General features: G+C 60.1%; 1 protein-coding gene across 2 annotated transcripts in view; it reads left to right on the top strand.

Moving 5' to 3' along the window:
* nipal3 (NIPA like domain containing 3) overlaps positions 1-27,723 on the top strand; it is a 144,809-nt gene that overhangs the window by 1,861 nt on the left and 115,225 nt on the right. For both annotated transcript variants that reach the window (XM_070899276.1, XM_070899275.1), the window contains exon 2: positions 20,499-20,567. In XM_070899276.1, the coding sequence (XP_070755377.1) occupies positions 20,499-20,567 (69 nt within the window). The remainder of the gene's footprint in view (positions 1-20,498; positions 20,568-27,723) is intronic.

Here is a 27,723-nt window from a genome sequence, read left to right as displayed (position 1 = left end):
TCCCTTGTCCACTCTATTGTTACATCCTCAAAACATTCTAGAAGATTTGTCAAGCATGATTTCCATTTCATAAATCCATGCTGACTTGAACCAATCCTGTCACTGCTTTCCAAATGCGCTGCTATTTCATCTTTAATAATTGATTCCAACATTTTCCCCACTACCGATGTCAGGCTAACCGGTCTATAATTCCCTGTTTTCTCTCTTCCCTCTTTTAAAAAGTGGTGTTACATTAGCTATGCTCCAGTCCATAGAAACTGATCCAGAGTCGATAGACTGTTCTTCCTTTCTTTCTTAGATGCAGAGGTGCTATTTCCCCTGGCTGGAGGGTGTAGAACTCGTGGGCATAGTCTCAGGATAAGGGGTCAGTAATTTAGGACTGAGATGAGAAATTTCTTGTTGATTATTTGTTCATTGGATGTGGGCATCGCTGGCAAGGCCGGCATTTATTGCCCATCCCTAATTGCCCCTGGAGAAGGTGGTGGTGAGCCGCCTTCTTGAGCCGCTGCAGTCCGTGTGGTGAAGGTGCTCCCACAGTGCTGTTAGGGAGGGAGTTCCAGGATTGTGACCCAGCGATGATGAAAGAATGGTGATATAGTTCCAAGTCAGAAAGGTGTGTGACTTGGAGGGGAACGTGGAGGTGGTGGTGTTCCCATGCGCCTGCTGCCCTTGTCCTTCTAGGTGGTAGAGGTCGCGGGTTTGGAAGGTGTTGCCAAAGAAGCCTTGGCGAGTTGTTACAGTGCATCTTGTAGATGGTACACACTTCAGCCACGGTGCGCCGGTGGTGGAGGGAGTGAGTGTTGAAGGTGGTGGATGGGGTGCCAACCAAGTGGGCTGCTTTGTCCTGGATGGTGTCGAGCTTCTTGAGTGTTGTTGGAGCTGCACTCATCCAGGCAAGTGGAAAGTGTTGCATCACACTCCTGACTTGTGCCTTGTAGATGGTGGAAAGGCTTTGGGGAGTCAGGAGGTGAGACACTCACCGCAGAATACCCAGCCTCCGTCCTGCTCTTGTAGCCACAGTATTTATGTGGCTGGACCAGTTAAGTTTCTGGTCAATGGTGACCCCCAGGATGTTGATGGTGGGGGATTCAGTGATGGTAATGCCGTTGAATGTCAAGGGACAGTGGTTAGACTCTCGCTTGTTGGAGATGGTCATTGCCTGGCACTTGTGTGGCACGAATGTTACTTGCCACTTATCAGCCCAAGCCTGAGTGTTGTCCAGGTCTTGCTGCATGTGGGCATGGACTGCTTCATTATCTGAGGAGTTGCGAATGGAATTGAACACTATGCAGTCATCGGTGAAGATCCCCACTTCTGACCTTATGATGGAGGGAAGGTCATTGATGAAGCAGCTGAAGATGGTTGGGCCTAGGACACTGCCCTGAGGAACTCCTGCAGCGATGTCCTGGGGCTGTGATGATTGACCTCCAATCAGCACAACCATCTTCCTTTGTGCTAGGGATGACTCAAGCCAGTGGAGAGTTTTCCCCCTGATTCCCATTGACTTCAGTTTTACTAGGGCTCCTTGATGCCACACTTGGTCAAATGCTGCCTTGATGTCAAGGGCAGTCACTCTCACCTCACCTCTGGAATTCAGCTCTTTTGTCCATGTTTGGACCAAGGCTGTAATGAGGTCTGGAGCCGAGTTGTCCTGGCTGGACCCAAACTGAGCATCGGTGAGCAGGTTATTGGTGAGTAAGTGCCACTTGATAGCACTGTCGACGACACCTTCCATCACTTTGCTGATGATTGAGAGTAGACTGATGGGGCGGTAATTGGCCGGATTGGATTTGTTGTTTTTGTTGGCAGGACATACCTGGGCAGTTTTCCACATTGTCGGATAGATGTCCGAGGGTTGTGAATCTTTGGAATTCTCTACCCCAGAGAGCTGTGGATGTAAGTGTATTCAAGGCTGAGATCGATAGATTTTTGGACACTAAGGGAATCACGGGATACGGAGATAGGGCGGGAAAGTGGAGTTGATGTGAATGATTAGCATGATCTTGTTCACTGGTGGAGACGGCTCGAGGGGCTGGGTGGCATAATTGTGCTCCAATTTCATGTGTTTTTTATGTTCTTGTGTGGGGCGAGTGTTTGTGAGGAGGAGGGTAAGATCGTGTGGGGCCAGTGTGTGTGAGGGGGAAGGTGAGATTGTGTGGGGCCAGTGTGTGTGAGGGGGAAGGTGAGATTGTGTGGGGAGGGTGTGTGTGTGGGGAGGGTGTGTGTGTGTGTGTGGGGAGGGTGTGTGTGTGTGTGTGTGTGTGTGTGTGTGTGTGGAGGGTGTGTGTGTGTGTGGAGGGTGTATGTGTGTGGGGGTGGGGGAGGGTGTATGTGTGTGGGGGAGGGTGTATGTGTGTGGGGGAGGGTGTATGTGTGTGGGGGAGGGTGTATGTGTGTGTGGGGAGGGTGTGTGGAGGGTGTGTGTGTGTGTGGAGGGTGTGTGTGTGTGTGGAGGGTGTGTGTGGGGAGGGTGTGTGTGTGTGGGGAGGGTGTGTGTGTGGAGGGTGTGTGTGTGTGGGGAGGGTGTGTGTGTGGGGGGAGGGTGTGTGTGTGTGGGGAGGGTGTGTGTGTGTGGGGAGGGTGTGTGTGTGTGGGGAGGGTGTGTGTGTGGGGGAGGGTGTATGTGTGTGGGGGAGGGTGTGTGTGTGTGTGGGGAGGGTGTGTGTGTGTGGGGAGGGTGTGTGTGTGTGTGGGGGAGGGTGTATGTGTGTGGGGGAGGGTGTATGTGTGTGGGGGAGGGTGTATGTGTGTGGGGGAGGGTGTATGTGTGTGGGGGAGGGTGTATGTGTGTGGGGGTGGGGGAGGGTGTATGTGTGTGGGGGAGGGTGTATGTGTGTGGGGGGAGGGTGTGTGGAGGGTGTGTGTGTGTGGGGAGGGTGTGTGTGTGTGGGGAGGGTGTGTGTGTGTGGGGAGGGTGTGTGTGTGTGGGTGTGTGTGTGTGTGGGGGAGGGTGTATGTGTGTGGGGGAGGGTGTATGTGTGTGGGGGAGGGTGTGTGTGTGTGGGGAGGGTGTGTGTGTGTGTGGGGAGGGTGTGTGTGTGTGTGGGGAGGGTGTGTGTGTGTGTGGGGGAGGGTGTGTGTGTGTGTGGGGGAGGGTGTGTGTGTGTGTGGGGGAGGGTGTATGTGTGTGGGGGAGGGTGTATGTGTGTGGGGGAGGGTGTATGTGTGTGGGGGAGGGTGTATGTGTGTGGGGGAGGGTGTATGTGTGTGGGGGTGGGGGAGGGTGTATGTGTGTGGGGGAGGGGGAGGGTGTATGTGGGTGGGGGTGGGGGAGGGTGTATGTGGGTGGGGGAGGGGTGGGGGTGTGTGTGTGTGGGGGAGGGTGTGTGTGTGTGGGGGAGGGTGTGTGTGGAGGGTGTGTGTGGAGGGTGTGTGTGTGTGGGGGAGGGTGTGTGTGGAGGGTGTGTGTGTGTGGAGGGTGTGTGTGTGTGGAGGGTGTGTGTGTGTGGAGGGTGTGTGTGTGTGTGTGTGGGGAGGGTGTGTGTGTGGGGGGAGGGTGTGTGTGGGGAGGATGTGTGGGTGTGTGTGTGTGGAGGGTGTGTGTGTGTGTGTGTGGAGGGTGTGTGTGTGTGTGGGGAGGGTGTGTGTGTGGGGGTGGGGGAGGGTGTGTGTGTGGGGGTGGGGGAGGGTGTGTGTGTGGGGGAGGGTGTGTGTGTGGGGGTGGGGGAGGGTGTATGTGGGTGGGGGAGGGTGCATGTGTGTGGGGGAGGGGTGGGGGTGTGTGTGTGTGGGGGAGGGTGTGTGTGTGTGGGGGAGGGTGTGTGGGGGAGGGTGTGTGTGGAGGGTGTGTGTGTGTGTGTGTGGGGAGGGTGTGTGTGTGTGTGGGGAGGGTGTGTGTGGGGAGGATGTGTGGGTGTGTGTGTGTGGAGGGTGTGTGTGTGTGTGTGGGGAGGGTGTGTGTGTGTGTGGGGAGGGTGTGTGTGTGTGTGTGGGGAGGGTGTGTGTGTGGGGGTGGGGGAGGGTGTGTGTGTGGGGGTGGGGGAGGGTGTGTGTGTGGGGGTGGGGGAGGGTGTATGTGTGGGGGGGAGGGTGTGTGGGGGTGTATGTGTGGGGGTGTGTGGGTGTGTGTGTGGGGAGTGGGCGTGTGTGTGTGGGGAGTGGGCGTGTGTGTGTGGGGAGTGGGCGTGTGTGTGTGGGGAGTGGGCGTGTGTGTGTGGGGAGTGGGCGTGTGTGTGTGGGGAGTGGGCGTGTGTGTGTGGGGAGTGGGCGTGTGTGTGTGGGGAGTGGGCGTGTGTGTGTGGGGAGTGGGCGTGTGTGTGTGGGGAGTGGGCGTGTGTGTGTGGGGAGTGGGCGTGTGTGTGTGGGGAGTGGGCGTGTGTGTGTGTGGAGGGTGTGTGTGTGTGTGCGGGGAGGGTGTGTATGTGTGCGGGGAGGGTGTGTGTGTGTGCGGGGAGGATGTGTGTGTGTGCGGGGAGGGTGTGTGTGTGCGGGGAGGGTGTGTGTGTGCGGGGAGGGTATGTGTGTTTGTGTGGGGAGGGTGTGTGTGTGTGGAGGGTGTGTTTGTGTGTGTGTGGGGAGTGTGTGTGTGTGTGGGGAGTGTGTGTGTGTGTGGGGAGTGTGCGTGTGTGTGGGGAGTGTGCGTGTGTGTGGAGTGTGCGTGCGTGTGTGGGGAGTGTGCGTGCGTGTGTGGGGAGTGTGCGTGCGTGTGTGGGGAGTGTGCGTGCGTGTGTGGGGAGTGTGCGTGCGTGTGTGGGGAGTGTGCGTGCGTGTGTGGGGAGTGTGCGTGTGTGTGTGGGGAGTGTGCGTGTGTGTGTGGGGAGTGTGTGTGTGTGGGGAGTGTGTGTGTGTGGGGAGTGTGTGGAGAGTGGGCGTGTGTGTGGGGAGTGGGCGTGTGTGTTTGGGGAGTGTGGGTAGTGTGTGTGTGTGGGGAGTGTGCGCGTGTGTGTGGGGAGTGGGCGCGTGTGTGTGGGGAGTGGGCGCGTGTGTGTGGGGAGTGGGCGCGTGTGTGTGGGGAGTGGGCGCGTGTGTGTGGGGAGTGGGCGCGTGTGTGTGGGGAGTGGGCGCGTGTGTGTGGGGAGTGGGCGCGTGTGTGTGGGGAGTGGGCGCGTGTGTGTGGGGAGTGGGCGTGTGTGTGTGGGGAGTGGGCGTGTGTGTGTGGGGAGTGGGCGTGTGAGTGTGGGGAGTGTGCGTGTGAGGAGTGTGCGTGTGCGTGTGAGGAGTGTGCGTGTGAGGAGTGTGCGTGTGCGTGTGAGGAGTGTGCGTGTGAGGAGTGTGCGTGTGCGGGGGTGGGGAGTGCGTGTGTGGGAGGGTGGGAGTGTGGGGAGGGTGTGTGTGTGGGGAGGGTGTGTGTGTGGGGAGGGTGTGTGTGTGTGTGTAGGGAGGGTGTGTGTGTGTGTGTGTGGGGAGGGTGTGTGTGTGGGGAGGGTGTGTGTGTGTGTGTGGGGAGGGTGTGTGTGTGTGTGTGGGGAGGGTGTGTGTGTGTGTGGGGAGGGTGTGAGTGGGTGTGTGTGTGTGGGGAGTGGGCGTGTGTGTGTGGGGAGTGGGCGTGTGTGTGTGGGGAGTGGGCGTGTGTGTGTGTGGGGAGTGGGCGTGTGTGTGTGGGGAGTGGGCGTGTGTGTGTGGGGAGTGGGCGTGTGTGTGTGTGGGGAGTGGGCGTGTGTGTGTGTGGGGAGTGGGCGTGTGTGTGTGTGGGGAGTGGGCGTGTGTGTGTGTGTGTGTGGAGTGTGTGTGTGTGTGGAGTGTGTGTGTGTGTGGAGTGTGTGTGTGTGGGGAGTGTGTGTGTGTGTGTGTGTGTGGGGAGTGTGTGTGTGTGGGGAGTGTGTGGGGAGTGTGTGTGTGTGGGGAGTGTGTGTGTGTGGGGAGGGTGTGTGTGTGTGGGGAGGGTGAGTGTGCGCGTGAGGGGTGTGCGCGTGAGGGGTGTGCGCGTGATGGGTGTGCGCGTGAGGGGTGTGCGCGTGAGGGGTGTGCGCGTGAGGGGTGTGCGCGTGAGGGGGGTGCGCGTGAGGGGGTGGGGAGTGTGGGGAGGGTGTGTGTGTGTGGGGAGGGTGTGTGTGTGTGGGGAGGGTGTGTGTGTGTGGGGGGAGGGTGTGTGTGTGTGTGTGTGGGGAGGGTGTGTGTGTGGGTGTGGGGGTGGGGGAGGGTGTATGTGTGTGGGAGAGGGGGTGGGCGAGGGTGTATGTGTGGGGGGGAGGGGGTGGGCGAGGGTGTATGTGTGGGGGGGAGGGTGTGTGGGGGTGTGTGTGTGGGCGTGTGGGCGTGTGTGGGGAGTGGGCGTGTGTGGGGAGTGGGCGTGTGTGGGGAGTGGGCGTGTGTGTGTGGGGAGTGGGCGTGTGTGTGTGGGGAGTGGGCGTGTGTGTGTGGGGAGTGGGCGTGTGTGTGGGGAGTGGGCGTGTGTGTGTGTGGGGAGTGGGCGTGTGTGTGTGTGGGGAGTGGGCGTGTGTGTGTGGGGAGTGGGCGTGTGTGTGTGTGGGGAGTGGGCGTGTGTGTGTGTGTGGGGAGTGGGCGTGTGTGTGTGTGGGAAGGGGGAGTGTGTGGGAAGGGGGAGTGTGTGGGAAGGGGGAGTGTGTGGGAAGGGGGAGTGTGTGTGTGGGGAGTGTGTGTGTGTGGGGAGTGTGTGTGTGTGGGGAGTGTGTGTGTGTGGGGAGTGTGTGTGTGTGGGGAGTGTGTGTGTGTGGGGAGTGTGTGTGTGTGGGGAGGGTGTGTGTGTGTGGGGAGGGTGTGTGTGTGTGTGGGGAGGTTGTGTGTGTGTGTGTGTGTGTGTGTGTGGGGAGGGTGTGTGTGTGTGTGTGTGGGGAGGGTGTGTGTGTGCGTGTGAGGAGTGCGCGTGTGGGGAGGGTGCGCGCGTGTGGGGAGGGTGCGCGCGTGTGGGGAGGGTGCGCGCGTGTGGGGAGGGTGCGCGCGTGTGGGGAGGGTGCGCGCGTGTGTGGGGAGGGAGGGTGTGTGTGTGTGTGGGGAGTGGGTGTGTGTGTGTGGGGAGTGGGTGTGTGTGTGTGGGGAGGGTGTGTGTGTGGGGGGAAGGTGTGTGTGTGTGGGGGGAAGGTGTGTGTGTGTGTGTGGGGGGAGGGTTTGTGTGTGTGGGGGGAGGGTGTGTGTGGAGGGTGTGTGTGTGTGTGTGGGGAGGGTGTGTGTGTGTGTGTGTGGGGTGTGTGTGTGTGTGTGTGTGGGGAGGGTGTGTGTGTGTGTGTGGGGAGGGTGTGTGTGTGTGTGTGGGGATGGTGTGTGTGTGGGGAGGGTGTGTGTGTGGGGAGGGTGTGTGTGTGTGTGTGTGGGGAGGGTGTGTGCGTGTGGGGAGGGTGCGTGTGCGCGTGAGGAGTGTGCGTGTGCGCGTGAGGAGTTTGCGTGTGCGCGTGAGGAGTTTGCATGTGTGTGTGAGGAGTGTGTGTGTGTGAGGAGTGTGCGTATGTGTGTGGAGGGTGTGTAGGGGGGGAGGGAGTGTGTGTGTGGGGAGGGTGTGTGTGTGTGGGGAGGGTGTGTGTGTGCGTGTGGGGAGGGTGCGTGTGCGCGTGGGGAGAGTGCGTGTGCGCGTGAGGAGTGTGCGCGTGAGGAGTGTGCGTGTGCGCGTGAGGAGTGTGCGTGTGCGCGTGAGGAGTTTGCATGTGTGCGCGTGAGGAGTTTGCATGTGTGCGCGTGAGGAGTTTGCATGTGTGTGTGAGGAGTGTGTGTGTGTGAGGAGTGTGCGTGTGTGTGGGGTGTGTGTGTGTGTGTGTGTGTGGAGTGTGTGTGTGTGTGTGTGTGGAGGGTGTGTGTGTGGGGAGGGTGTGGGTGTGTGTATGTGGGGAGGGGGGGTGGGGAGGGGGTTGGTAGGGGGGTGGGGTGTGTGTGGGGAGGGTGTGGGTGGGGGGGTGGGGAGTGTGTGTGTGTGGGGAGTGTGTGTGTGTGTGTGTGTGGAGGGTGTGTGTGTGGGGAGGGTGTGGGTGTGTGTATGTGGGGAGGGGGGGTGGGGAGGGGGTTGGTAGGGGGGTGGAGTGTGTGTGGGGAGGGTGTGGGTGGGGGGGTGGGGAGTGTGTGTGTGTGGGGAGTGTGTGTGTGTGTGTGGGGAGTGTGTGTGTCTGTGGGGAGGGTGTGAGGGTGTGTGTGTGTGTGGAGGGGGTGAGGGTGTGTGTGTGGGGAGGGTGTGTGTGGGGAGGGTGTGTGTGGGTGTGTGTGTGGGGAGGGTGTGTGTGTGTGTGGAGTGTGCGTGTGTGTGTGAGGAGTGTGTGTGTGGGTGGGGAGTGTGTGGAGTGTGTGTGTGTGGGGGGGAGGGAGTGTGTGTGTGGGGGGGAGGGAGTGTGTGTGTGGGGGGGAGGGAGTGTGTGTGTGGGGGGGAGGGAGTGTGTGTGGGGGGGGAGGGAGTGTGTGTGGGGGGGGAGGGAGTGTGTGTGTGTGTGGGGGGGGAGGGAGTGTGTGTGTGTGGGGAGAGTGTGTGTGTGTGGTTGTGTGTGTGTGTGGGGAGGGTGGGGGTGTGTGTGTGTGGGGAGGGAGCGTGTGTGTGTGGGGAGGGAGCGTGTGTGTGTGGGGAGGGAGCGTGTGTGTGTGGGGAGGGAGCGTGTGTGTTTGGGGAGGGTGTGTTTGTGTGTGTGTGGGGAGTGTGTGTGTGTGGGGAGTGTGTGGAGAGTGGGCGTGTGTGTGGGGAGTGGGCGTGTGTGTGTGGGGAGTGGGCGTGTGTGTGTGGGGAGTGTGTGCGTGTGTGTGGGGAGTGGGCGTGTGTGTGTGGGGAGTGGGCGTGTGTGTGTGGGGAGTGGGCGTGTGTGTGTGGGGAGTGGGCGTGTGTGTGTGTGTGGGGAGTGGGCGTGTGTGTGTGGGGAGTGGGCGTGTGTGTGTGGGGAGTGGGCGTGTGTGTGTGGGGAGTGGGCGTGTGTGTGTGTGGGGAGTGGGCGTGTGTGTGTGTGGGGAGTGGGCGTGTGTGTGTGTGGGGAGGGAGCGTGTGTGTGTGGGGAGGGAGCGTGTGTGTGTGGGGAGGGAGCGTGTGTGTGTGGGGAGGGAGCGTGTGTGTGTGGGGAGGGAGCGTGTGTGTGTGGGGAGGGAGCGTGTGTGTGTGGGGAGGGAGCGTGTGTGTGTGGGGAGGGAGCGTGTGTCTGTGGGGAGGGAGCGTGTGTGTGTGGGGAGGGTGTGTGTGTGTGTGGGGAGGGTGTGTGTGTGTGTGGGGAGGGAGGGTGTGTGTGTGTGTGGGGAGTGTGTGTGTGTGGGGAGTGCGTGTGTGTGTGTGGAGTGTGTGCGTGTGTGGGGGGAAGGTGTGCGTGTGTGGGGGGAAGGTGTGCGTGTGTGGGGGAGGGTGTGTGTGTGGGGGGAGGGTGTGTGTGGGGTGTGTGTGTGTGTGTGTGTGTGTGTGGGGGGAAGGTGTGCGTGTGTGTGTGTGTGGGGGGAAGGTGTGCGTGTGTGGGGGGAAGGTGTGCGTGTGTGGGGGGAAGGTGTGTGTGTGTGTGTGGGGGGAAGGTGTGTGTGTGTGTGTGTGGGGGGAAGGTGTGTGTGTGGGGGGAAGGTGTGTGTGTGTGGGGGGAGGGTGTGTGTGTGGGGGAGGGGGAGGGTGTATGTGTGTGGGAGAGGGGGTGGGTGAGGGTGTATGTGTGGGGGGGAGGGGGTGGGCGAGGGTGTATGTGTGGGGGGGAGGGTGTGTGGGGGTGTGTGTGTGGGCGTGTGTGTGTGTGTGGGGAGTGGGCGTGTGTGGGGAGGGTGTGTGTGTGGGGAGGGTGTGTGTGTGGGGAGGGTGTGTGTGTGGGGAGGGTGTGTGTGTGGGGAGGGTGTGTGTGTGTGTGGGGAGGGTGTGTGTGTGTGTGTGTGGGGAGGGTGTGTGTGTGCGTGTGAGGAGTGCGCGTGTGGGGAGGGTGCGCGCGTGTGGGGAGGGTGCGCGCGTGTGGGGAGGGTGCGCGCGTGTGGGGAGGGTGCGCGCGTGTGGGGAGGGTGCGCGCGTGTGGGGAGGGTGCGCGCGTGTGTGGGGAGGGAGGGTGTGTGTGTGTGTGGGGAGTGGGTGTGTGTGTGTGGGGAGGGTGTGTGTGTGTGTGGGGGGAAGGTGTGTGTGTGTGGGGGGAAGGTGTGTGTGTGTGGGGGGAAGGTGTGTGTGTGTGTGTGTGGGGGGAGGGTGTGTGTGTGTGGGGGGAGGGTGTGTGTGGAGGGTGTGTGTGTGTGTGTGGGGAGGGTGTGTGTGTGGGGTGTGTGTGTGTGTGTGTGGGGAGGGTGTGTGTGTGTGGGGAGGGTGTGTGTGTGTGTGTGGGGAGGGTGTGTGTGTGGGGAGGGTGTGTGTGTGGGGAGGGTGTGTGTGTGGGGAGGGTGTGTGTGTGTGTGTGTGTGTGTGGGGAGGGTGTGTGTGTGTGGGGAGGGTGTGTGTGTGTGTGTGGGGAGGGTGTGTGTGTGTGTGTGGGGAGGGTGTGTGCGTGTGGGGAGGGTGCGTGTGCGCGTGAGGCGTGTGCGTGTGCGCGTGAGGAGTGTGCGTGTGCGCGTGAGGAGTTTGCATGTGTGCGCGTGAGGAGTTTGCATGTGTGTGTGAGGAGTGTGCGTATGTGTGTGGAGGGTGTGTAGGGAGGAGGGTGTGTGTGTGTGTGTGTGGGGAGGGTGTGTGTGTGTGTGTGGGGAGGGTGCGTGTGTGCGTGTGGGGAGGGTGCGTGTGCGCGTGGGGAGAGTGCGTGTGCGCGTGAGGAGTGTGCGTGTGCGCGTGAGGAGTTTGCATGTGTGCGCGTGAGGAGTTTGCATGTGTGTGTGAGGAGTGTGTGTGTGTGAGGAGTGTGCGTGTGTGTGGGGTGTGTGTGGGGTGTGTGTGGGGTGTGTGTGGGGTGTGTGTGGAGTGTGTGTGTGTGTGTGTGTGTGTGTGTGTGGAGTGTGTGTGTGTGTGGAGGGTGTGTGTGTGGGGAGGGTGTGGGTGTGTGTATGTGGGGAGGGTGTGTGGGGGGGGTGGGGAGGGGGTGGGTGGGGGGGTGGGGTGTGTGTGGGGAGGGTGTGGGTGTGGGGGTGGGGAGTGTGTGTGTGTGGGGAGTGTGTGTGTGTGTGTGGGGAGTGTGTGTGTCTGTGGGGAGGGTGTGAGGGTGTGTGTGTGTGTGGAGGGGGTGAGGGTGTGTGTGTGGGGAGGGTGTGTGTGGGTGTGTGTGTGGGGAGGGTGTGTGTGTGTGTGTGTGGGGAGGGTGTGTGTGTGGAGTGTGCGTGTGTGTGTGTGGAGTGTGCGTGTGTGTGTGAGGAGTGTGTGTGTGGGTGGGGAGTGTGTGGAGTGTGTGTGTGGGGGGGAGGGAGTGTGTGTGTGGGGGGGAGGGAGTGTGTGTGGGGGGGGAGGGAGTGTGTGTGTGTGTGGGGGGGGGAGGGAGTGTGTGTGTGTGTGTGGGGAGTGTGTGTGTGTGTGGGGAGTGTGTGTGTGTGGGGAGTGTGTGTGTGTGTGGGGAGGGTGGGGGTGTGTGTGTGGGGAGGGGAGTGTGTGTGTGTGTGTGGGGAGGGGAGTGTGTGTGTGTGTGTGGGGAGTGGGCGTGTGTGTGTGGGGAGTGGGCGTGTGTGTGTGGGGAGTGGGAGCGTGTGTGTGTGGGGAGGGAGCGTGTGTGTGTGGGGAGGGAGCGTGTGTGTGTGGGGAGGGAGCGTGTGTGTGTGGGGAGGGAGCGTGTGTGTTTGGGGAGGGTGTGTTTGTGTGTGTGTGGGGAGTGTGTGTGTGTGGGGAGTGTGTGGAGAGTGGGCGTGTGTGTGGGGAGTGGGCGTGTGTGTGTGTGGAGTGTGTGCGTGTGTGTGGGGAGTGGGCGTGTGTGTGTGGGGAGTGGGCGTGTGTGTGTGGGGAGTGGGCGTGTGTGTGTGGGGAGTGGGCGTGTGTGTGTGGGGAGTGGGCGTGTGTGTGTGGGGAGTGGGCGTGTGTGTGTGGGGAGTGGGCGTGTGTGTGTGGGGAGTGGGCGTGTGTGTGTGTGGGGAGTGGGCGTGTGTGTGTGTGGGGAGGGAGCGTGTGTGTGTGGGGAGGGAGCGTGTGTGTGTGGGGAGGGAGCGTGTGTGTGTGGGGAGGGAGCGTGTGTGTGTGGGGAGGGAGCGTGTGTGTGTGGGGAGGGAGCGTGTGTCTGTGGGGAGGGAGCGTGTGTGTGTGGGGAGGGAGCGTGTGTGTGTGGGGAGGGTGTGTGTGTGTGGGGAGGGTGTGTGTGTGTGTGGGGAGGGAGGGTGTGTGTGTGTGTGGGGAGTGTGTGTGTGTGGGGAGTGTGTGTGTGTGGAGTGTGTGCGTGTGTGGGGGGAAGGTGTGCGTGTGTGGGGGGAAGGTGTGCGTGTGTGGGGGGAAGGTGTGCGTGTGTGGGGGAGGGTGTGTGTGTGTGGGGTGTGTGTGTGTGTGTGTGTGTGGGGGGAAGGTGTGCGTGTGTGGGGGGAAGGTGTGCGTGTGTGGGGGGAAGGTGTGCGTGTGTGGGGGGAAGGTGTGTGTGGGGGGAAGGTGTGTGTGTGTGTGTGGGGGGAAGGTGTGTGTGTGGGGGGAAGGTGTGTCTGTGTGGGGGGAGGGTGTGTGTGTGGGGGAGGGGGAGGGTGTATGTGTGTGGGAGAGGGGGTGGGTGAGGGTGTATGTGTGGGGGGGAGGGGGTGGGCGAGGGTGTATGTGTGGGGGGGAGGGTGTGTGGGCGTGTGTGTGTGGGGAGTGGGCGTGTGTGGGGAGTGGCCGTGTGTGGGGAGTGTGCGTGTGTGGGGAGGGTGCGTGTGTGGGGAGGGTGTGTGTGTGGGGAGGGTGTGTGTGTGGGGAGGGTGTGTGTGTGTGTGGGGAGGGTGTGTGTGTGTGTGTGTGGGGAGGGTGTGTGTGTGTGTGTGTGGGGAGGGTGCGTGTGTGCGTGGGGAGGGTGCAGTCGTGTGGGGAGGGTGCGCGCGTGTGGGGAGGGTGCGCGCGTGTGGGGAGGGTGCGCGCGTGTGGGGAGGGTGCGCGCGTGTGGGGAGGGTGCGCGCGTGTGGGGAGGGTGCGCGCGTGTGGGGAGTGGGTGTGTGTGTGTGGGGAGGGTGTGTGTGTGGGGGGAAGGTGTGTGTGTGTGTGGGGGGAAGGTGTGTGTGTGTGTGTGGGGGGAGGGTGTGTGTGTGTGGGGGGAGGGTGTGTGTGGAGGGTGTGTGTGTGTGTGTGTGGGGTGTGTGTGTGTGTGTGTGTGGGGAGGGTGTGTGTGTGTGTGTGGGGTGTGTGTGTGTGTGTGTGTGGGGAGGGTGTGTGTGTGTGTGTGGGGAGGGTGTGTGTGTGTGTGTGGGGAGGGTGTGTGTGTGTGTGGGGAGGGTGTGTGTGTAGGGAGGGTGTGTGTGTGTGTGTGTGTGGGGAGGGTGTGTGTGTGTGGGGAGGGTGTGTGTGTGTGGGGAGGGTGTGTGTGTGTGTGTGGGGAGGGTGTGTGTGTGTGTGCGTGTGGGGAGGGTGTGTGCGTGTGGGGAGGGTGTGTGCGTGTGGGGAGGGTGCGTGTGCGCGTGAGGAGTGTGCGTGTGCGCGTGAGGAATGTGCGTGTGCGCGTGAGGAGTGTGCGTGTGCGCGTGAGGAGTTTGCATGTGTGCGCGTGAGGAGTTTGTATGTGTGTGTGAGGAGTGTGTGTGTGTGAGGAGTGTGCGTATGTGTGTGGAGGGTGTGTGGGGGGGGGAGGGAGTGTGTGTGTGGGGAGGGTGCGTGTGTGTGTGTGGGGAGGGTGCGTGTGTGCGTGTGGGGAGGGTGCGTGTGCGCGTGGGGAGAGTGCGTGTGCGCGTGAGGAGTGTGCGCGTGAGGAGTGTGCGTGTGCGCGTGAGGAGTGTGCGTGTGCGCGTGAGGAGTGTGAGTGTGCGCGTGAGGAGTTTGCATGTGTGCGCGTGAGGAGTTTGCATGTGTGTGTGAGGAGTGTGTGTGTGTGAGGAGTGTGCGTATGTGTGGGGTGTGTGTGGAGTGTGTGTGTGTGTGTGTGGAGGGTGTGTGTGTGGGGAGGGTGTGGGTGTGTGTATGTGGGGAGGGTGTGTGGGGGGGGTGGGGAGGTGGGGTGTGTGTGGGGAGGATGTGGGTGGGGGGGTGGGGAGAGTGTGTGTGTGGGGAGTGTGTGTGTGTGTGTGTGTGTGTGTGTGGAGTGTGTGTGTGTGTGTGGGGAGGGAGTGTGTGTGTGTGTGTGTGGGGAGGGAATGTGTGTGTGGGGAGGGAGTGTGTGTGTGTGGGGAGTGTGTGTGTCTGTGGGGAGGGTGTGAGGGTGTGTGTGTGTGTGGAGGGGGTGAGGGTGTGTGTGTGGGGAGGGTGTGTGTGGGGAGGGTGTGTGTGGGTGTGTGTGTGGGGAGGGTGTGTGTGTGTGTGTGTGGGGAGGGTGTGTGTGTGGAGTGTGCGTGTGTGTGTGTGGAGTGTGCGTGTGTGTGTGAGGAGTGTGTGTGTGGGTGGGGAGTGTGTGGAGTGTGTGTGTGTGGGGGGGAGGGAGTGTGTGTGTGGGGAGGAGGGAGTGTGTGTGTGGGGGGAGGGAGTGTGTGTGTGGGGGGGGAGGGAGTGTGTGTGGGGGGGAGGGAGTGTGTGTGTGTGTGGGGGGGGGAGGGAGTGTGTGTGTGTGTGTGGGGAGTGTGTGTGTGTGTGGGGAGGGTGGGGGTGTGTGTGTGGGGAGGGGAGTGTGTGTGTGTGTGTGGGGAGGGGAGTGTGTGTGTGTGGGGAGGGGAGTGTGTGTGTGTGGGGAGGGTGTGTTTGTGTGTGTGTGGGGAGTGTGTGTGTGTGGGGAGTGTGTGGAGAGTGGGCGTGTGTGTGGGGAGTGGGCGTGTGTGTGTGGGGAGTGTGGGTAGTGTGTGTGTGTGGGTAGTGTGTGTGTGTGGGTAGTGTGTGTGTGTGTGGGGAGTGTGTGTGTGGGGAGTGGGCGTGTGTGTGTGGGGAGTGGGCGTGTGTGTGTGGGGAGTGGGCGTGTGTGGGGTGTGTGTGTGTGTGTGCGTGTGTGGGGGGAAGGTGTGCGTGTGTGGGGGGAAGGTGTGCGTGTGTGGGGGGAAGGTGTGTGTGTGTGTGGGGGGAAGGTGTGTGTGTGTGTGTGGGGGGAAGGTGTGTGTGTGGGGGGAAGGTGTGTGTGTGTGGGGGGAGGGTGTGTGTGTGGGGGAGGGGGAGGGTGTATGTGTGTGGGAGAGGGGGTGGGTGAGGGTGTATGTGTGGGGGGGAGGGGGTGGGCGAGGGTGTATGTGTGGGGGGGAGGGTGTGTGGGGGTGTGTGTGTGGGCGTGTGTGTGTGTGTGGGGAGTGGGCGTGTGTGGGGAGTGTGTGTGTGTGGGGAGTGTGTGTGTGTGGGGAGGGTGTGTGTGTGGGGAGGGTGTGTGTGTGGGGAGGGTGTGTGTGTGTGTGGGGAGGGTGTGTGTGTGTGTGTGTGGGGAGGGTGTGTGTGTGCGTGTGAGGAGTGCGCGTGTGGGGAGGGTGCGCGCGTGTGGGGAGGGTGCGCGCGTGTGGGGAGGGTGCGCGCGTGTGGGGAGGGTGCGCGCGTGTGGGGAGGGTGCGCGCGTGTGGGGAGGGTGCGCGCGTGTGGGGAGGGTGCGCGCGTGTGGGGAGGGTGCGCGCGTGTGGGGAGGGTGCGCGCGTGTGGGGAAGGGTGCGCGCGTGTGGGGAGGGTGCGCGCGTGTGGGGAGTGTGTGCGCGTGTGGGGAGTGGGTGCGTGTGTGGGGGGAAGGTGTGTGTGTGTGTGGGGGGAAGGTGTGTGTGTGTGGGGGGAGGGTGTGTGTGTGTGGGGGGAGGGTGTGTGTGGAGGGTGTGTGTGTGTGTGTGTGGGGTGTGTGTGTGTGTGGGGAGGGTGTGTGTGTGTGTGTGTGGGGAGGGTGTGTGTGTGTGTGTGTGGGGTGTGTGTGTGTGTGTGTGTGTGGGGTGTGTGTGTGTGTGTGTGGGGAGGGTGTGTGTGTGTGTGTGGGGAGGGTGTGTGTGTAGGGAGGGTGTGTGTGTGTGTGTGTGTGGGGAGGGTGTGTGTGTGTGGGGAGGGTGTGTGTGTGTGTGTGGGGAGGGTGTGTGTGTGTGTGTGTGTGGGGAGGGTGTGTGCGTGTGGGGAGGGTGTGTGCGCGTGGGGAGGGTGCGTGTGCGCGTGAGGAGTGTGCGTGTGCGCGTGAGGAATGTGCGTGTGCGCGTGAGGAGTGTGCGTGTGCGCGTGAGGAGTTTGCATGTGTGCGCGTGAGGAGTTTGCATGTGTGTGTGAGGAGTGTGTGTGTGTGAGGAGTGTGCGTATGTGTGTGGAGGGTGTGTGGGGGGGGGAGGGAGTGTGTGTGTGGGGAGGGTGTGTGTGTGTGTGTGGGGAGGGTGCGTGTGTGCGTGTGGGGAGGGTGCGTGTGCGCGTGGGGAGAGTGCGTGTGCGCGTGAGGAGTGTGCGCGTGAGGAGTGTGCGCGTGAGGAGTTTGCATGTGTGCGCGTGAGGAGTTTGCATGTGTGCGCGTGAGGAGTTTGCATGTGTGTGTGAGGAGTGTGTGTGTGTGAGGAGTGTGCGTATGTGTGGGGTGTGTGTGGAGTGTGTGTGTGTGTGTGGAGGGTGTGTGTGTGGGGAGGGTGTGGGTGTGTGTATGTGGGGAGGGTGTGTGGGGGGGGTGGGGAGGTGGGGTGTGTGTGGGGAGGATGTGGGTGGGGGGGTGGGGAGTGTGTGTGTGTGGGGAGTGTGTGTGTGTGTGTGTGTGTGTGTGTGTGGGGAGTGTGTGTGTGTGTGTGGGGAGGGAATGTGTGTGTGGGGAGGGAGTGTGTGTGTGTGGGGAGTGTGTGTGTCTGTGGGGAGGGTGTGAGGGTGTGTGTGTGTGTGGAGGGGGTGAGGGTGTGTGTGTGGGGAGGGTGTGTGTGGGGAGGGTGTGTGTGGGTGTGTGTGTGGGGAGGGTGTGTGTGTGTGTGGGGAGGGTGTGTGTGTGGAGTGTGCGTGTGTGTGTGTGGAGTGTGCGTGTGTGTGTGAGGAGTGTGTGTGTGGGTGGGGAGTGTGTGGAGTGTGTGTGTGTGGGGGGGAGGGAGTGTGTGTGTGGGGAGGAGGGAGTGTGTGTGTGGGGGGGAGGGAGTGTGTGTGTGGGGGGGGGAGGGAGTGTGTGTGGGGGGGAGGGAGTGTGTGTGGGGGGGGAGGGAGTGTGTGTGTGTGTGGGGGGGGGAGGGAGTGTGTGTGTGTGTGTGGGGAGTGTGTGTGTGTGTGGGGAGGGTGGGGGTGTGTGTGTGGGGAGGGGAGTGTGTGGGTGTGTGTGGGGAGGGGAGTGTGTGTGTGTGGGGAGGGGAGTGTGTGTGTATGTGTGGGGAGGGTGTGTTTGTGTGTGTGTGGGGAGTGTGTGTGTGTGGGGAGTGTGTGGAGAGTGGGCGTGTGTGTGGGGAGTGGGCGTGTGTGTGTGGGGAGTGTGGGTAGTGTGTGTGTGTGGGTAGTGTGTGTGTGTGGGTAGTGTGTGTGTGTGGGTAGTGTGTGTGTGTGTGGGGAGTGTGTGTGTGTGGAGTGTGTGCGTGTGTGTGGGGAGTGGGCGTGTGTGTGTGGGGAGTGGGCGTGTGTGTGTGGGGAGTGGGCGTGTGTGTGTGGGGAGTGGGCGTGTGTGTGTGGGGAGTGGGCGTGTGTGTGTGGGGAGTGGGCGTGTGTGTGTGGGGAGTGGGCGTGTGTGTGTGGGGAGTGGGCGTGTGTGTGTGGGGAGTGGGCGTGTGTGTGTGTGGGGAGTGGGCGTGTGTGTGTGGGGAGGGAGCGTGTGTGTGTGGGGAGGGAGCGTGTGTGTGTGGGGAGGGAGCGTGTGTGTGTGGGGAGGGAGCGTGTGTGTGTGGGGAGGGAGCGTGTGTGTGTGGGGAGGGAGCGTGTGTGTGTGGGGAGGGAGCGTGTGTGTGTGGGGAGGGAGCGTGTGTGTGTGGGGAGGGAGCGTGTGTGTGTGGGGAGGGAGCGTGTGTGTGTGGGGAGTGGGCGTGTGTGTGTGGGGAGGGTGCGTGTGTGTGTGGGGAGGGAGCGTGTGTGTGGGGAGGGAGGGTGTGTGTGTGGGGAGGGAGGGTGTGTGTGTGGGGAGGGAGGGTGTGTGTGTGGGGAGTGTGTGCGTGTGTGTGTGGAGTGTGTGCGTGTGTGGGGGGAAGGTGTGCGTGTGTGGGGGGAAGGTGTGCGTGTGTGGGGGAGGGTGTGTGTGTGTGGGGGGAGGGTGTGTGTGGGGGGAGGGTGTGTGTGTGTGTGTGTGGGGGGAAGGTGTGCGTGTGTGGGGGGAAGGTGTGTGTGTGTGTGGGGGGAAGGTGTGTGTGTGTGTGGGGGGAAGGTGTGTGTGTGTGTGTGTGGGGGGAAGGTGTGTGTGTGTGGGGGGAAGGTGTGTGTGTGTGGGGGGAAGGTGTGTGTGTGTGGGGGGAAGGTGTGTGTGTGTGGGGGGAAGGTGTGTGTGTGTGGGGGGAAGGTGTGTGTGTGTGGGGGGAAGGTGTGTGTGTGTGTGGGGAGGGTGTGTGTGTGTGTGTGGGGAGGGTGTGTGTGTGTGTGTGGGGAGGGTGTGTGTGTGTGGGGAGGGTGTGTGTGGGGGGAGAGTGCGTGTGCGCGTGAGGAGTGTGCATGAGTGTGCGCGTGAGGAGTGTGCGTGTGCGCGTGAGGAGTGTGCGTGTGCGTGTGAGGAGTGTGCATGTGCGTGTGAGGAGTTTGCATGTGTGTGTGAGGAGTGTGTGTGTGTGAGGAGTGTGCGTATGTGTGGGGGTGGGGAGTGTGTGTGGAGGGTGTGTGTGTGTGTGTGTGTGTGTGTGGAGTGTGTGTGTGTGTGGAGGGTGTGTGGGGAGGGTGTGGGTGTGTGTATGTGGGGAGGGTGTGTGTGTGGGGTGGGGAGTGTGTGTGTGTGGGGAGGGTGGGGTGTGTGTGGGGAGGGTGTGGGTGGGGGGGTGGGGAGTGTGTGTGTGTGTGGGGAGGGAGTGTGTGTGTGTGGGGAGGGTGTGTGTGTGTGTGTGTGTGTGTGTGGGGAGGGAGTGTGTGTGTAGGGAGTGTGTGTGTGGGGAGTGTGTGTGTGTGTGGGGAGTGTGTGTGTCTGTGGGGAGGGTGTGAGGGTGTGTGTGTGGAGGGGGTGAGGGTGTGTGTGTGGGGAGGGTGTGTGTGTGGGGAGGGTGTGTGTGTGGGGAGGGTGTGTGTGTGTGTGTGTGTGGGGAGGGTGTGTGTGTGTGTGTGGGGAGGGTGTGTGTGTGTGGGGAGGGTGTGTGTGTGGAGTGTGCGTGTGTGTGTGTGGAGTGTGCGTGTGTGTGTGTGGAGTGTGTGTGTGGGTGGGGAGTGTGGGGTGGAGGGAGTGTGTGTGGGGGGGAGGGAGTGTGTGTGGGGGGGGGAGGGAGTGTGTGTGTGTGTGTGTGTGTGGGGGGGGGAGGGAGTGTGTGTGTGTGTGGGGGGGGGGGGGGAGGGAGTGTGTGTGTGTGTGTGGGGAGGGTGGGGGTGTGTGTGTGGGGAGGGTGGGGGTGTGTGTGTGGGGAGGGTGGGGGTGTGTGTGTGGGGAGGGTGTGTGTGTGGGGAGGGGAGTGTGTGTGTGTGTGTGGGGGAGGGTGTGTGTGTGTGTGTGGAGGGAGGGTGTGTGTGTGTGGGGGGGGAGGGTGTGTGTGTGGGGGGAGGATGTGTGTGTGGGGGGAGGATGTGTGTGTGTGGGGGGAGGGTGTGTGTGGGGGGGGGTGTGTGTGTGTGTGTGTGTGGCGGGGGGGAGAGGGGGGTGTGTGTGTGTGGCGGGGGGGGAGGGGGGGTGTGTGTTTGTGGCGGGGGGGAGGGGGTGTGTGTGTGTGTGTGGGGGGGAGGGTGTGTGTGTGTGTGTGTGTGGGGGGAGGGTGTGTGTGTGTGTGTGTGTGGGGGGAGGGTGTGTGTGTGTGGGGGGAGTGGGTGTGTGTGTGTGGGGGGAGTGGGTGTGTGTGTGTGGGGGGAGTGGGTGTGTGTGTGTGGGGGGAGTGGGTGTGTGTGGGGGGAGTGTGTGTGTGTGTGGGGGGAGTGTGTGTGTGTGTGGGGGGAGTGGGTGTGTGTGTGTGGGGAGAGTGGGTGTGTGTGTGTGGCGGGAGTGTGTGTGTGTGTGTGGGGGGAGTGTGTGTGTGTGTGTGTGGGGGGAGGGAGGGTGTGTGTGGGGTGGGGGAGGGTGTGTGTGTGGGGGGGGGAGGGTGTGTGTGCGGGGGGGGAGCGTGTGTGTGGGGGGGGGGGGGGGAGGGTGTGTGTGTGGGGGGGGGGAGGGTGTGTGTGTGGGGGGGGGGAGGGTGTATGTGTGGGGGGGGGGGAGGGTGTGTGTGTGGGGGGGGAGGGTGTGTGTGTGTGTGGGGGAGGAGGGTGTGTGTGTGTGTGTGGGGGAGGAGGGTGTGTGTGTGTGGGGGGTGGAGGGTGTGTGTGTGTGTGTGTGGGGGAGGAGGGTGTGTGTGTGTGTGGGGGAGGAGGGTGTATGTGTGTGGGGGAGGAGGGTGTGTGTGTGTGTGTGGGGGAGGAGGGTGTGTGTGTGTGGGGGAGGAGGGTGTGTGTGTGTGTGTGGGGGAGGAGTGTGTGTGTGTGTGGGGGAGGAGGGTGTGTGGGGGGGGAGGGCGTGTGCGTGGGGAGGGCGTGTGTGCGTGGGGAGGGCGTGTGTGTGTGGGGGGAGGGCGTTTGTGTGTGTGGGGGGAGGGTGTGTGTGTGTGTGTGTGGAGTGTGTGTGTGTGGGGTGTGTGTGTGTGGGTGGGGAGAGTGTGTGTGTGGGTGGGTGGGAAGATTATGTGTGGGAGGGGTGGGCGCGGGGTACTGGGAGGAAGTTTCTGGGCACTGAGTTTTAGGGTGGTTTTGTGCTGTGATTTGTTAACTGGGTTTTTTTTATTAACAGGAGAATCTGATTGGAACCTTGCTGGCCATCTTTGGGAATCTTGTCATCAGTATCTCTCTCAACGTGCAGGTGAGCTTCTGACTCGGGGGAGGAGGTGTTCCAGCTCGGGCTGGAGGGAGGGTCGGGTGCTGACTGGAGGGGCGAGGGTCGGGTTCTGACGGGTGGGCGAGGGTCGGGTTTGGCGAAGTTGGGGTCTGCAGGCAGCGATGGCTAATGCCGTTGCTGTGCTTTTGTTGTCTAAACACTAATCTGTTGGTGCTTGCAATGACCCCAGCATACGAGGAACTCAGTACATACAGCCACACCTGGGTGGGTTAATATGCCACATTAAAGCATATTTCTTTTGATGAGTGGGAGGAAGTGTTGAGAATGCATGACAACACCAGCCATTAAATAATGTAACTATAACACAATACAAATATAGAATCATCAAGCTTTACAATGGTTTATGAATTGAATAATAGATTCCCGGGAGTGAGTTACAGGCCAGAATCTATGAGCAGTTCAGGGAGTTTATAAACAGAATAATGGATACCCGGGAGTGAGTTATAGACTGGAATGTCATCGCCCTCGAAGTGTAGCCGGTGTGTGACCATAGACAGTGCAGCTCGCAGGCATGCATGTGCGCAGCAGGCAGACGATGGGAGCCATGCTGCCACTAGAAATCTGATACAGCAGACCATTGGTGCATTGAAGCAACGATTGCACTGCCTGGATTGCTCCACAGGAGACTTGCTGTACTCGGCTGAGTGGGTCTCTGGATTTGTGGTATGCTGCATGCTGCACAATGTTTCCAGACAAGTGGGGACTGTCCTTGCCACCACCTATCGGGCAAGAAGCAGTGACGGAGGAAGACGAGGAGGCGGAGGAAGAGAAAGGGAGCTGGCAACCTAGACAATCCCTTTCTGCCTGGGCTGTCCGTGAACTCCTTACCTTCCTCGTCACTGACCACCACATCGTCCTCTTGGCCACAGTGCGAAAATAAAAGCCAACACAAAATACACATTCCAATCCAAATTTATAAATTAACTCATGCCATATTGTATACAAAATAAACTAATCGCCCTTGTGCATTCCCTCAGTGCCAGTGTAGAGTCTGCCTTTTGCCTGTCCCAGTGCTCCGACGCAGTGCTCCCCCAGGGGCTGCAGCACGGCTGGTGGAAGTTTGCTGATTTTCGGTGGGAGACTGTAGATGGCCTTGCAGGGTGACCTTGAGTAGCTCTGGGCCCAGAAGGCCAGGTTTCAGACTGCATCACCTCGCCCTGGGTGGCAGCAGTCTGGGCTGGCTGACGGGCAGCAGCAAGGGCAGTGGGGGAGTGGGGGAGTGGCAGGACAAACGCTGTCATCCTGAGCGAGGTCGGCAGGTTCGTGCTCCACGGAGCCACTGCCACTCCCCTGGGGCGGCGCCTCAGCATTGCTAGTGATTTGTTGAACAGATTGATGGACTGCTGTCACACCCTGGGAACCCCTTTGAACACGAGTATCCAGAGCCGTGATAGCAGCATTCTGAGCTTCCACTGCAGCACTCCGACGTTGGGTGGCTGCTGCTTGTGTTGCAATGGAAGCCGATACATCACACACTGCATCATGGTCACTTCCACACGTGTGCTAATGGAGGTGGCCACCAGTTCCATGCTGGAAAAGATGGGCTCCAAGCTCTGCGCAAAGCCCTGTGCCAAGTTTGTGCCCGACTCCTCCATGGTCCTTGACATTGAATGCAGGCTTTCTGGCAATTCGTTGTTTACACCCATCAGCCTTTTTTTGTAGCTTGGCCCATCGAAATCCTCATCTGTGTCCTCTGCAGCAGAACTTGGGCAAGCTGGCACCTGCGCTAACCTTTACACTGTCCTGGCTGCAGCCCACTTGTGCCTGGAGTCTCACCATGTGCAGACCTCGCCTCTAACCTTCTCTCTAAATTACATGCAGCATCTGTATCTGAGCAGGTGGCTGCAAGTGTGAACGCGAGTGACGGTGTTTCTTCATCATCGCTGGCTTGCTGCTCTTCTACCACTGCCTGGGCAGCTTGCTGTTCTTGCGTATATGACATGTACGAAGGACAACGGTTGGGTTGTGAGGGGAGAGAAATAAGAAGTGCATGCCCACACCAGCTGCAGCTTGTAAGTCGGGAGAGAGTTAGGGATTGGGGGGGAAGTGAGATGTGAGGAGGAGGATGAGCTTTGAGGATACCGTCCTCTTCAATGGGTTCAGCCCTGTTGGTAGCCACGGCCTCAACAATGGTTCTTCTCATAATGGCCAGCACTGTTAGTTGCTACTGCCTCCGGTTGTGCGCCACCTTCTCCTGCAAGAGAGAGGGAAGTATGTCAGTGAGTGTGGTGCAATATGTTTGGATAATGTGGCTGTCATGGTTGAATAGCTGGCAGTGTGTGCAAGCTGTGAGATGTGGGTGTGGAGCTATTCGGGAGTTCCAGGATTTTGATCCAGCGACGATGAAAGAACGGGCGATATATTTCCAAGTCGGGATGGTGTGTAACTTGGAGGGGAACGTGGAGGTGGTGGTGTTCCCATGCGCCTCTTGTCTTTGTCCTTCTAGGTAGTGCAGGTCGTGGGTTTGGGAGGTGCTGCCAAAGAAGCCTTGGCAAGTTGCTGCAGTGCATCTTGTAGATGGTGCACACTGCAGCCACGGTGCGCCGGTGGTGGAGGGAGTGAATGTTGAAGGTGGTGGATGGGGTACCGATCAAGTGGGCTGCTTTATCCTGGATGGTGTCGAGCTTCTTGAGTGTTGTTGGAGCTGCACTCATCCAGGCAAGTGGAGAGTGTTCCATCACACTCCTGACTTGTGCCTTGTAGATGGTGGAAAGGCTTTGGGGAGTCAGGAGGTGAGACACTCGCTGCAGAATACCCAGCCTCTGACCCTTTCTTGTTGCCACTGTATTTATGTGACTGGTCCAGTTAAGTTTCTGGTCAATGGTGACCCCCAGGATGTTGATGGTGGGGAATTCGGCGATGGTAATGCCGTTGAATGTCAAGGGGCGGTGGTTAGACTCTCACTTGTTGGAGATGGTCATTGCCACTTATCAGCCCAAGCCTGAATTTTGTCCAGGTCTTGCTGCATGCGGGCATGGACTGCTTCATTATCTGAGGAGTTGCGAATGGAATTGAACACCGTGCAATCATCAGCGAATATTCCCACTTCTGACTTTATGATGGAGGGAAGGTCATTAATGAAACAGCTGAAGATGGTTGGCGTCCTGCCTGCATTGCACTGAACGGGCGTGGCTTAAACGAGCATCGCCATCCACGGGCCTGTTTTTGAGGGCTATCCAATTTAATCCCCAATGTTTCCACTTGTGGGAGAATCCAAAACGAAGGGCCATAAATTCAAGATAGTTAATAAATCCAATCGGGAAATAAGGAGAACTCAGGGTTGTTAGAATGTGGAACCACAGGAAGTGGTTGAGGCAGACAGTTTAGATGTTATCAGATGGAAACAAGACGAGCACATGAGGGAAAAGGGAATAAGATTTATTGAAAGGCTGAGATGTGGTCGATGGATTGGGAGGAGGCTCACGTGGAGCATAAACACCAGCATATAGTTGGGCCGAAGGGCCTGTTTCTGCACTGTAATTCTATGTAATTATTGATATTCTGGAATGAATGACATGCTGGAATCAAATCGAGAGATTCTGGTGGTTCAAATATCAAATGACAGATACCCAGGAATGAGTTACAGGCAGCAATCTAATCAAGGGTTCGGTGGTCTATATGTAGAATTACGGATACCTGGGAATTTTCTCCATTGTCCTGAGACAATATTTATCTCTCAATCAACATCACTGCAACAGACATCCAAAAGCAAAATACTGCGGATACTGAAAACCGGAAATCAAAACAGAAAATGCTGGAAACACTCCGCCTTCTCTGTTCCAAAGAAAACAACCCCAGCCTATCCAACCTTTCCTCATAACTAAAATCCTCCAGTCCAGGCAACATCCTCGTAAATCTCCTCTCTACCCTCTCTAGTGCAATCACATCTTTCCTGTAATGTGGTGACCAGAACTGCGCACAGTACTCCAACTGTGGCCTAACGAGTGTTTTATACAGTTGAAGCATAACCCCCCCATCTCTTATATTCTATGCCTCAGCTAATAAAGGCAAGTATTCCGTATGCCTTCTTAACCACCTTATCTACCTGGCTTGCTACCTTCAGGGATCTGTGGACATGCACTCCAAGGTCCCTCTGTTCCTCTACACTTCTCAGTGTCCTACTATTTAATGTGTAATCCCTTGCCCTGTTAGCCCTCCCCGTATCCGGATTGAATTCCATTTGCCACTGTTCTATCCACCTGACCAGTTCATTGATATCTTCCTGCAGTCCGCAGCTTTCTTCTTTATCAATCACACAGCCAATTTTAGTGTCATCTGCAAACTTCTTAATTATACCCCCCTACATTCAAGTCTGAATCATTGATATATACCACAAAAAGCAAGGGACCTAGTACTGAGCTCTTCGGAACCCCACTGGATACAGCCTTCCAGTCACAAAAACACCCAACCATTACCCTTTGCTTCCTGTCTTTGAGCCAATTTTGGTTCCAACTTGCCACTTTGCCCTGGATTCCATGGGCTTTTAATTTCACGACCAGGCTACCATGCGAGACCTTATCTAAAGCCTTTCTAAAATCCATATACACTACATCAAACACACTACCCTCAATACTTCTTTAAAAAATTCAATCAAGTTAGTCAGACACGACCTTCCCTTAAAAAATCGGTGCTGACTGTCCTTGATTGATCCGTGTCTTTCTAAATGAAGATTTATCCTGTTCTTCATAATGTTTTCCAATAATTTTCCCACTACTGAAGTTAGACTGACTGGTCTGTAATTACTCAGTCTATCCCTTTCTCCCTTTTTAAACAACGGTACATTAGCAGTCCTCCAGTCCTCCGGCACTGCACCTGTGGCCAGAGAGGATTGCTATTTCCTCTCTTGCTTGTCTTAACAGCCCGGAATGCATTTCATCTGCACCTGGGGATTTATCCACTTTCAAAAATGCTAAACCCCTTGTTACTTCATCTCTTACTGTTTGTTTATTTCATCTAATATTTCACACTCCTCCTCCCTGATTGCAATGTCTGCATCGTCCCACTCTTTTGTGAAAACAGACGCAAAGTATTCATTAAGAACCTTAATATTTTGCCTACATATTTGTTCTTCTATCTCCCTCTGACCATGGGGGGGTCAAAAGTACACTCCCAGCAGTGTGATTGCCCCTTTTTTGATTTTCAGTTCGACCCATGTAGCCTCATTTGATGATCCCTCTAACATATTGGGCCCAAGTTTCGGGCCGCGCCTAGAATGGCGCAGCCCTGACCTGGACGCCCGTTTTTCGTGCCACAAAGTGCGCCTAAAAAAAACTTACATATTCTCCGGCTCCCTGCTGGTCCTCTGGAGCCGGGCGCGGCGTGGCGCAGCACGAGCTGTAGGGGGTGGAGCCAGGTCCCTGTGCTGAAAACAGTGCTGGGACCTCTGCACATGTGCGGTACAGTGGGCGCGCATGTGCAGTAGCTCCAGGCGCCCAAAACTGTGCCCGAAGCACGCAGCCCCTAGCCCTGGCCGAATGGCCTCACTCGGGCTGCGTACATAAGGCTGTCTCCCACGCCCAGCTTCTGCTTCCACCCGACTCGACACACGCTCCCTTCCCCCCTCCCCTCCTCCCCCAGGACTGGACCCGACCCGCGCACCGCCCCTCCCCCACCCGACATGACCTCCCTCACCCCCCACCCCCCCCCCCCCGGCCTGCACCAAACCGACCTCCCTCCCACCACCACACCGACCCGACCCCCCCACCCCCAACCTGACCTCCCTCCCCCCGCCCCCGACACGAACCGAACCGACCCGACCTCCCTCTGCCCCACCCCGAACCGAACCGACTCGCGCTCCCTCCTACCCGAACGAACCCAACCCGACCTCCCTCCTCCCCCCCCCGATCCGACCTGTGCTCCCGACCCCCCTCCCAGACCCGACCCGACCTCCCTCCGCCCCCCCAACCCAACCTGCGCTCCGACCCGGGACCCGACCCAACGCCACCTACCTGTAAATCTGGTGCTGGGGACGGGCCCTGCCCGAAGTCTTGGGCCCGGCCCGTTCAGCCTCCCCCCCCTTCTCCTTTCACAACGCCCCCCCTTCTCCTTTCCCCACCCCCCTTCTCCTTTCCCCACGCCCCCCCTTCTCCTTTCCCCACGCCCCCCTTCTCCTTTCCCCCCCCTTCTCCTTTCCCCCCCCTTCTCCTTTCCCCCCCCTTCTCCTTTCCCCACCCCCCCTTCTCCTTTCCCACCCCCCCTTCTCCTTTCCCCACCCCCCCTTCTCCTTTCCCCACCCCCCTTCTCCTTTCCCCACCCCCCTTCTCCTTTCCCCACCCCCCTTCTCCTTTCCCCACCCCCCTTCTCCTTTCCCCACCCCCCCTTCTCCTTTCCCCACCCCCCTTCTCCTTCCCCCACCCCCCTTCTCCTTTCCCCACCCCCCCTTCTCCTTTCCCCACCCCCCCTTCTCCTTTCCCCACCCCCCTTCTCCTTTCCCCACCCCCCTTCTCCTTTCCCCACCCCCCCTTCTCCTTTCCCCACCCCCCTCTCCTTTCCCACCCCCCTTCTCCTTTCCCCACCCCCCCTTCTCCTTTCCCCACCCCCCCTTCTCCTTTCCCCACCCCCCCTTCTCCTTTCCCCACCCCCCTTCTCATTTCCCCACCCCCCCTTCTCCTTTCCCCACCCCCCCTTCTCCTTTCCCCACCCCCCCTTCTCCTTTCCCACCCCCCCTTCTCCTTTCCCCACCCCCCCTTCTCCTTTCCCCCACCCCCCCTTCTCCTTTCCCCACCCCCCTTCTCCTTTCCCCACCCCCCCTTCTCCTTTCCCACCCCCCCTTCTTTCCCCACCCCCCTTCTCCTTTCCCCACCCCCCCTTCTCCTTTCCCCACCCCCCCTTCTCCTTTCCCCACCTCCCCTTCTCCTTTCCCCCACCCCCCTTCTCCTTTCCCCATCCCCCTTCTCCTTTCCCCATCCCCCCTTCTCCTTTACCCACACCCCCCTTCACCTTTTCCCACCCCCCCCTTCTCCTTTCCCCCACCCCCCTTCTCCTTTCCCCACCCCCCCCTTCTCCTTTCCCCACCCCCCTCTTCTCCTTTCCCCACCCCCCCTTCTCCTTTCCCCATCCCCCCTTCTCCTTTCCCCACCCCCCCCCTTCTCCTTTCCCACCCCCCCCTTCTCCTTTCCCC

Source organism: Pristiophorus japonicus, chromosome 14, assembly GCF_044704955.1.
Source record: "Pristiophorus japonicus isolate sPriJap1 chromosome 14, sPriJap1.hap1, whole genome shotgun sequence".
In the NCBI taxonomy this organism is placed as follows: domain Eukaryota; kingdom Metazoa; phylum Chordata; class Chondrichthyes; family Pristiophoridae; genus Pristiophorus; species Pristiophorus japonicus.
This window is presented reverse-complemented; position numbering and strand designations above follow the sequence as displayed.